Consider the following 9,803-nt stretch of genomic DNA (forward strand, 5'->3'; position numbering starts at 1 on the left):
AGTGTTTTTATACGGGTCATGGAACTCCGAGGTAACTTCAAATATCCTCATATTTTACAACTGGGGGTACTTTATTTATTATAATACACAAGTTTCAATGAGTCATGTGACAGAAATTACATCAGAACTCACCGTTTATAACTGATGACATCAGAACTCACCGTTTATAAGGATATAATTTACAAGATATTCATGGCTTTTGTGTATTATACTAATATATTGTGTAGACAAAGAGAACTCCAATGTATAAGAGATAACTGTCTTTCAAAGCAACCGACTCCAACACAAAGCTCTCTGAAGAGACAGATGCCGAGAGGGGGAGCAAAGGTAAATGTGATTATTTAAAAAAATTGTACAGAATTTAAACGATTATACAGGTATGGGACCTGTTACCCAGAATGCTCAGTACCTGTGGCTTTCCAGATTATGGATATTTCTGTAATTTCTTAAAGGGATTCTGTCATGATTTTTATGATGTCGTTTTTATTTCTAAATGACACTGTTTACACTGCAAATAATTCAATCTATAATATAAAATTGAATTCCTGAATGATATCACTAAATTATATCACTCCAACTTGCAGTACAGTATTAAAGAGTGGCTGAAGTTTATCAGAGCACAAGCACATGACTGGGGGCAGCTGGGAAACTGACAATATAAATCTAAAAAAATCTGTTTGCTCTTTTGATAAATGGATTTCAGTGCAGAATTCTGCTGGAGCAGCACTATTAACTGATGTATTTTGAATTTTTTTTTTCCCCATGACAGTATCCCTTTAAGTCTACTAGAAAATCATCTAAACATTAAATGAACCCAATAGGTTGGTTTTGCCTCCAATAAGGATTAATTATATCTTAGTTGGGATCAAGTACAAGCTACTGTTTTATTATTACACAGAAATAGTTTTTAAATATTTGAATTATTTGGAATAAAATGGAGTCTGTGGCCTTTCCGTAATTGCAGCTTTCTGGATAACGGGTTTCTAGATAACGGATCCCATACCTGCATTAATAAAGTTCCTTAATTACATGAGACAAACTCAGATTAAAATGTTAATTTCAATTATAATTCTATCATGCCCGGATGCCATAGTATAATAGACTAAGGGAAAACTTGCTGGTCTTACAAAGTGCGGCTAATTCTTTAGGGTGCTATGTAATAATATTCATACGTTTTTACTCTTGTCCAGTAACCGTCGGAAACAAAACCACTGCTTTTTTTTAAATTAATCCGACTTGCTTTTAATGAACCATAACAATAAAATAGATGGTTTCCTGATATGTATTACTAGGCTGCTGCAAATTGTGCCCATGTAACAACACAAACTCTACTTCTGGCAGAAAGAGTGTTAAAGAATAAATATCAGACCTGATGTGAAGTTTTGGGGGTCAGAGGGGGGTTTAGACATGAGTGCAATAAATGTGCATCATAATGTCCATGTATTTTATTCCCATTTTGTACAGCGCTCACAGCGACACTGATGATATCACAGAATCCTGGTGAAGTACCTGGTAAGAGAGATTCGTTTCCTAAAAATGTATTTAAAGGGGAAGTTAAACTGGAACTTTGGTATGATGTAGCCAATAATATTCTTAACTAAACAAAAAATTATGCAGTTCGCATCGGAGCTCACCCGGAAATGCAGTGTCTTCCTAGCCGCAGCCTGTGCGAGACGCCGGCTACTCCACGCCGGTATTCCGTGCAGGACAAACAGTACTCTCACATATTTGGCGCCAATCCAGGATACCATATGAGGACAACAGCGTTCGTGTAAAATTTTCGGCTTTATTTCAACAAACACACAGGTGAGGGTTGCAGCGGTGGGTGTACAGGGCTGACTTTACAGGCCTTTTTTAGATGATAGATAGATAGATAGATAGATAGATAGATAGATAGATAGATAGATAGATAGATAGATAGATAGATAGATAGATAGATAATAGATAGATAGATAATAGATAGATAGATATATAGATAGATAATAGATAGATAGATAGATAATAGATAGATAGATAGATAGATAGATAGATAGATAGATAGATAGATAGATAGATAGATAGATAATAGATAGATAGATAGATAGATAGATAATAGATAGATAGATAGATAGATAATAGATAGATAGATAATAGATAGATAGATATATAGATAGATAATAGATAGATAGATAGATAATAGATAGATAGATAGATAGATAGATAGATAGATAGATAATAGATAGATAGATAGATAGATAATAGATAGATAGATAATAGATAGATAGATAGATGATAGATAGATAGATAGATAGATAGATAGATGATAGATAGATAGATAGATAGATAGATAGATGATAGATAGATAGATAGATAGATAGATAGATAATAGATAGATAGATAGATAGATAGATAGATAGATAGATAGATGATTGGATATATAGATTAGATAAGGTCCTGAGTATTCTGGATAACCAGTCCCGTACCTATACTTCTTGCCTTGTACACAGAGAGCAGTGGCAAATACAGTCATAAAAATAGATTTTTATATTTATATATAATATATATATTATATATATATGACTTTTTATTACACACATATATATATATATATATTTGGGTGTTGACCGAATGCGTGTATCTTCATGACTATAATCATTTGACTTAGTTCCCATTGTGATGTAATAAACCTGACACGTGACTTGTGACTAAAACCCTTTTTTATTGAATTCTTTAGCAATAGAATAACAGTGAGCTCTACTGCTGCCCATGTAATTAGTAGGAAAGCTTTCCCTAAATATGAGGCAACAGATCAGTGTTGCTGTTTCACTGTCCCTTTTCATTTTATGATCACTCAGCTGTGGGTTTTTGGGTGACACGGAATTTCCACAGTAAAATCTATCATCACTGGGCAGAAACTGTCATCTCTGTGTCAATAATTCAGTTCAGATTGAGTAACAGAAATGAGCAAAGAGAGTTCTAATTATATTTGATGATCATTGATGAAAATAAAATTACCCAATTATTATCTGAGTACGTTGTTATTAGTACAAGAGGCACACCTTTATTTTTTTTAAATGTGCATTATTGGTGAGGATAAATAGCAGCTGAGTATTCAGTCGGCATCACTGATACTGAAAAGACAGGTAAGAGAGTGATAATGCTCCAGTATGGATATAGGTTTAGCTTGGCCTTTATTCTGTGTCTATAACTGTCTCCTTTTCTCTATAGGTCAAAATGCTGCGCTGCACTCCAATCCCGCTGCTTTTGGCACTGGGTAAGTCAATTCTAACTGTATTTTTTTATTATATGACCCCCTTCTGTTTTTGGGTTATCATATTATAGGTCATCAGAGACTTTGGCTGCATTTTAATGGCACCACAGACTCTGTAAAGCTGAGAAAAAAATTAAGCAAACGATATTGTCGTAAGGCTACAACCCTAATATTCCTGGACTACAGCTCCCAGCATGCTTTACCCTTGATACTGTATTTATAGTTCAGATCCCCATTAAACTTCTGATAAAAAACATATCATACCTCCCGACATTTGGAAAACAGAAAGAGGGACAAAAAACACACCCATTTAATGGCCACACCCCCTAATGACCACGTCATTTTTACAAAATTTGAAAGTTTATGAAAGTCTGAACACATTTTTTTGGTTTTTATGTGTTATTATAGTTTTGCTAATTTGCCCTTTAATCTGCAAGTCACAGTTTCCCCCAAGAGACCTGCTTATGTTATATAGATACAATTGTATCTTTGCAATTGTACAGTTACAAATATAGTTTATATAAACAAGCTGGGGCAGCCATTCAAAGCTGAAAAAGGATAAAAAGAACAGGATACACAGCAGATAACCGATAAGTTCTGTAATATACAATGAGATTTTTCAGAACTTATCTGTTATCTACTGTGTATCCTGTTCTTGAATGGCTGCCCCCATGGCTACACAGCAGCTTGTTTATATAAACTATAGTAGTACTTATCTGTTATCTACTGTGTATCCTGTGCTTGAATGGCTGCCCCATGGCTACACAGCAGCTTGTTTATATAAACTATAGTAGTACTTATCTGTTATCTACTGTGTATCCTGTGCTTGAATGGCTGCCCCCATGGCTACACAGCAGCTTGTTTATATAAACTATAGTAGTACTTATCTGTTATCTACTGTGTATCCTGTGCTTGAATGGCTGCCCCATGGCTACACAGCAGCTTGTTTATATAAACTATAGTAGTACTTATCTGTTATCTACTGTGTATCCTGTGCTTGAATGGCTGCCCCCATGGCTACACAGCAGCTTGTTTATATAAACTATAGTAGTACTTATCTGTTATCTACTGAGTATCCTGTGCTTGAATGGCTGCCCCATGGCTACACAGCAGCTTGTTTATATAAACTATAGTAGTACTTATCTGTTATCTACTGTGTATCATGTGCTTGAATGGCTGCCCCCATGGCTACACAGCAGCTTGTTTATATAAACTATAGTAGTACTTATCTGTTATCTACTGTGTATCCTGTGCTTGAATGGCTGCCCCCATGGCTACACAGCAGCTTGTTTATATAAACTATAGTAGTTCTTATCTGTTATCTACTGTGTATCCTGTGCTTGAATGGCTGCCCCCATGGCTACACAGCAGCTTGTTTATATAAACTATAGTAGTACTTATCTGTTATCTACTGTGTATCCTGTGCTTGAATGGCTGCCCCCATGGCTACACAGCAGATTGTTTATATAAACAAGTGAAGTGTTTCTGAAGCAAACACCCCAGTTTTACCAGTGCAGGGCAACACTACATTATATTATCATTCCTTTAAAGCACTTACATTTTTTTGGCGTTTACTGTTCCTTTAAAGGACAACTATACCTTGAGAATGAATACCTAACTAACACATAATTGATATCACATTGTGAGCTACTAAAGAATCTTATTGAACTGGTCTATATATATCAGCAAATATTGGCCATTTACATCTTGTTACCTTAAGCCGCCATTTTGTGATGGTCTGTGTGCTGCCACAGCGATCACCTGACAGGAAATGATGCAACTGTAACAGGAAGGGTTAGAGTAACAGACACAGCTCTGGCCAATCATTGGATTGCAGTTAATGAAACTGCCACCTCAGCTCCCCACTACCCCAGCTAAAGGGGCCCACCCCTACCTCTGTAACAATTCCCTCCTACCTTGACTAGAGGTGCCTGGATTTGACAGCCTGGTTTTCACAAGGGCTGCACAGGTTAAGACAGTCTACCTGGTTTTCCAAAAAAGCAAAACCGAGAAGGATCTCCCAATTGATATTGTAATCAGCCAATCGCTCCGCCCATGTGACGTAGCATGCACCACCCGCAATGCCACTGCCCTGTGACATCATGGCCCCGCCCCTGTCCAGATCCTAAACTGCACAAAGGTGGCAACCCTACCCCTGACACAATCCCGCCAACCGTAGCCGCCTCAAGTTTATCTCCCAGTAATGGCCAGGATGCAGTCTTGGTTTTGACCCCATTTTTTTGAAGGGCTGTCCGGGCCAAAACAGCCTGCCTGGTTTTACAAAATAGGAAAACCGCCAGGATTCCCTGAGACTGACGCAATGATCAGGCAATCGCAGATTGCCACATCATAGCCCCGCCCCTCTATGTCCCGCTCCACCCCCCACTATGTTACAGCTCCTCCTTCCTGGAGTTAAGGTGGCCATTCACGGGCCGATTAAAGCTGCCGACAGACTGAGTCAGAAGCTTATTGACCCGTGTATGGGGCCCCCCGATGGGCTTCCCTGATCGATCGGATGGGACTAAAAATTCTGTTGGATCATGGACTGTATCTGTTCATTGATGCGGTCCTGCGATACGACTGCCCGTTTACCCATCATTATGATTCGATCGTTGGCCCCTTGGGTCCACGATCGGATTAGCCCGATATCGCCCACCTCGATATGCCTGGTGGGCATATCAGGGAGAGATCCGCTTTATTGGCGACATCACCAAACGAGCGGATCTCTCGGTGTATGGCCACCTTTAGTCAGATGGAAGGGTGGCAACCCTAGTCCTGGTTTTTATCTGTTAGCCCAGTCCGTCGCTGGCTGTTCCTGCCTCTCATTCCAAGTGAAATCTAATTTTTTGATTTCATAATCAATAATAATGGAGCCATGCGAGGGAGTCCTGGCACATACAATAACAGGAAACTGTTAGAAGCAGTAAATAGATTTTCTTTGAAGCAGAAGTTCTGTTTTTGTTTGTAAACGAGCCCTCTTGGAAGGATTTTTTTTAATATGACTGTCCCTTTAATGCATCTCATGAAGTGCCAATGACATGAAGGCTTATTAATACAGGAACATCAACAATATCTCGTTTATAGTTTAGATCTGCCATTACAGACAGCAACATTGGCCCTGTCATACACAGCGAGACTTGATGAGAATCTCTCTAATTGTTTCTCCTTTCTTTATTGCACTAATAGTGACACTGGTGATTTCACAGGATCCTACAGTGACTGGTAAGAAAGATCCATTGTCTAATAATTCACTAATGAATGTCATTTTAGCAGGGTGACGTTAATTATATGCTCAGCAAATGTTTGATGGTGGAAATAATGCACTAATGAAAGTTATTGGAATACAGCGTAGCTTCATAGTAGCTCTCTGTACAGACTATAAGCAAACTTAGGGACTGTTCCTGCTGAATTGTGCTTAGTACAGGGAATACCTATGCTGCCATAGTTTTATGGGATCTCTCTGTACAGACTATGAGCAAACTTAGGGGACTGTTCCTGCTGAATTGTGCTTAGTACAGGGAATACCTATGCTGCCATAGTTTTATGGGATCTCTCTGTACAGACTATGAGCAAACTTAGGGACTGTTCCTGCTGAATTGTGCTTAGTACAGGGAATACCTATGTGCCATAGTTTTATGGGATCTCTCTGTACAGACTATGAGCAAACTTAGGGGACTGTTCCTGCTGAATTGTGCTTAGTACAGGGAATACCTATGCTGCCATAGTTTTATGGGATCTCTCTGTACAGACTATGAGCAAACTTAGGGGACTGTTCCTGCTGAATTGTGCTTAGTACAGGGAATACCTATGCTGCCATAGTTTTATGGGATTTCTCTGTTCAGACTATGAGCAAACTTAGGGACTGTTCCTGCTGAATTGTGCTTAGTACAGGGAATACCTATGTACCATAGTTTTATGGGATCTCTCTGTACAGACTATGAGCAAACTTAGGGGACTGTTCCTGCTGAATTGTGCTTAGTACAGGGAATACCTATGTACCATAGTTTTATGGGATCTCTCTGTACAGACTATGAGCAAACTTAGGGACTGTTCCTGCTGAATTGTGCTTAGTACAGGGAATACCTATGCTGCCATAGTTTTATGAGATCTCTCTGTACAGACTATGAGCAAACTTAGGGGACTGTTCCTGCTGAATTGTGCTTAGTACCACTGAAAATTTGCCGACGTCAATTTCCGATTTTCACGATTTTTTATTGAAAATGTCAGGTTTTCAAGATTTTTTTGTGAAAACCTTAAAATTTCACGTTTTTTTAGAGAAATCCTTCAAATTTTACGATTTTTTTGTGAAAACCTTCAAATTTTAAGATTTTTGAGTGTAGACGTCAGAATTTCACGTTTCTTTCGTGAAAATGTTCGAATTTTCAAAATTTTTACGTGAACTTTCCGATTTCAGAATTTTTCGTGAATTTTCGCCGTTTCGCGAATTTTGCAGGAAGTTCGCAATTTTTTTGGCGAAACGGGAGAAATTAGCCCATCACTATAAAGGAGTTGTTCACCATCAAAAATTACATTTTAGGATGATATTGAGATTGATATTCTGAGACAATTTGCAATTGGTCTTTACTTTTTATTTTCCATTTATTTGTAATTATTTAGCTTTTTATTCAACAGTTTTCCAATTTGCAATTTCAGCAGTTCTGTTTGCCAGGTTCCAAATTACCCTAGCAACCAGGCAGTGATTCAAATGAGAGACGCGAATAGAAGAGGGACTGGCTACAAAGATAAATCATAAAAAGTAGCCAAAACTCGTGTTCGGCGAATTTGTCCCGTTCGTGAAAAATTCACAAAACTGAATTTTGACGTCACTGGCGACTTTTGACGCACATTAAAGTCAATGGGCATCTGTTTAATTGTCATCGGCATCCAAATTGACGCCGGCATTGAAATTGTCGCTGGCGTCAAAAAAGTTTTCACGCCAATTCATTTGCCAGCAGCGAAATGTGCAAATTTGCCGCAAATTCGCGCCTGGCGAATAAATTCGCCCATCACTGGCCATAACGATTAAATTGTAGCCTAATAGAACAATAGTTTAAGGGTATTGGGGTCAGTGACCCGACATTTGAAAGCTGAAAGTCTCAGAAGAAGGCAAATAATTGAAAAAATACACAAAATTTAAAAAAATGAAGAATTGGGCTTTGTATAATATACTAAGGGTCGAATTGAAAATTCATATTTTTTTATGGTCAAAACTGTCAAATTCGACTAGGGAATAATCCAACTCGATTGGATGTTTTTTTTAAAAAAATATTGAATTTGATTTTTGAGATTTATCGAATTCGACTATTCGCCACCTAAAACCTGGCAAATTCATGTATAAGTAAATGGGAGATGTCCAGTGACCAATTTGGAGATGTTTGTAGCCTTCCTGACATTCCAGTTTTTTTCGGAGAAAAAACTCGAATCGAGTCTTGTCTAATTCGATTCGAGTTTTCGGCTTGGTAAAATTCATCCAAGTTTAAGTTATTTGTTATTTATTGTTTTTTTGTATTAAATAACCCCCCCCCCCAGATGAATTTCGAGTCCATTCAAATGTAAAAGTGAATGTGAATGATGCCTATAAATGCTATTGCACAGCTGTAAGAGTTTTATGACATTTCCTTGCTTTGGGGTAACGGAGACATCTCTCTGCTGTCATTGTACAGAGCCCAGCTGCCCAACTAACCAGCAGTTGTACCAGTGTAAGCCCTGCCCGGAGCTTTGTGGGAACGTGCCCAATAACTGCACCAAGATCTGTGAACCCGGCTGTTCCTGCAGTCCTGGATATGTGAAGCAGACCCGCGACTCCATTGAGTGTATCCCACAAGAAAAATGTATCACCTGCCAAGGGCTGCAAGTCTTTTCTGCCTGCAGAGGGCACTGCCCACCCAGCTGCGAGGCAAAGCCATGCACTCTAATATGCCGGCCTGGGTGTATCTGCAAAGAAGGGTATTTGTGGCACAATGGAACGTGTATCCCTGAGTCACAATGTCTGATCTCCACTGTCCCGCTGTGACTCATCTATCATGTGTTGCTTGGCATGTTGTAATAAATAAAAAATAAAATGCTTTATTTACAAAACGGGCTGATATTGGGCTCTTAATTACAGAACAAGAAAAGTCATTATTGGGGGGCAATTTGAAAGGACCCCCCAGGATATTTAAGTGCTAACTTCGGAGCCTTTCTTTGCCGAAAAACCCATTAGGATACATGTACGGAACCTGTTATCCAGAATGCTCGTGCCTGGGGTTTTCCAGATAACAGGTGTTTCTGTAATCTGGATCTTCATACCTTAAGGTACCTCCTCGAGGAAAGGAATAGAGGAAAAAAACTTCGAAATTTCGAATGTTTTTTTTTGGCTACTTCGACCATCGAATGGGCTACTTCGACCTTTGACTTCGACCTTCGAATCGAACGATTCGAACTAAAAATCGTTCGACTATTCGACCATTCGATAGTCGAAGTACTGTCTCTTTAAGAAAAAACTTCGACCCCCTAGTTCGCCACCTAAAAGCTACCGAAGTCAATATTAACCTATAGGGAAAGTCCCCATACG

The 9,803-nt window shown here is 38.7% G+C and overlaps 1 protein-coding gene across 2 annotated transcripts; it reads left to right on the forward strand.

Moving 5' to 3' along the window:
• Window positions 1–1,526: 1,526 nt before the first annotated feature.
• On the forward strand, window positions 1,527–9,515 carry LOC121396623 (zonadhesin-like). Of its 2 annotated transcripts, none has more exons than XM_041571747.1 (4): window positions 1,527–1,806; window positions 3,208–3,253; window positions 6,437–6,472; window positions 8,914–9,515. In XM_041571747.1, exons 2-4 carry the CDS (start codon window positions 3,214–3,216, stop codon window positions 9,261–9,263), a joined length of 426 nt encoding a protein of 141 aa, XP_041427681.1. In that variant the 5' UTR covers window positions 1,527–1,806; window positions 3,208–3,213; the 3' UTR covers window positions 9,264–9,515. The 2 variants fall into 2 exon arrangements, with proteins under 2 accessions (XP_041427681.1, XP_041427680.1); XM_041571746.1 differs by lacking the exon at window positions 1,527–1,806 and adding an exon at window positions 2,799–3,122 and having other exon boundaries at window positions 8,914–9,514.
• Window positions 9,516–9,803: the final 288 nt, after the last annotated feature.

Source organism: Xenopus laevis, chromosome 7S (genome assembly GCF_017654675.1).
Source record: "Xenopus laevis strain J_2021 chromosome 7S, Xenopus_laevis_v10.1, whole genome shotgun sequence".
NCBI lineage: Eukaryota > Metazoa > Chordata > Amphibia > Anura > Pipidae > Xenopus > Xenopus laevis.

Coding starts and splice junctions, on each gene's coding strand:
- LOC121396623 (XM_041571747.1), top strand. CDS start 3,214: ATGCTGCGCTGCACTCCAATCCCGCTGCTTTTGGCACTGG. Junction 3,254..6,436: donor CCCGCTGCTTTTGGCACTGG/GTAAGTCAATTC, acceptor TTGCACTAATAG/TGACACTGGTGATTTCACAG. Junction 6,473..8,913: donor ACAGGATCCTACAGTGACTG/GTAAGAAAGATC, acceptor GTCATTGTACAG/AGCCCAGCTGCCCAACTAAC.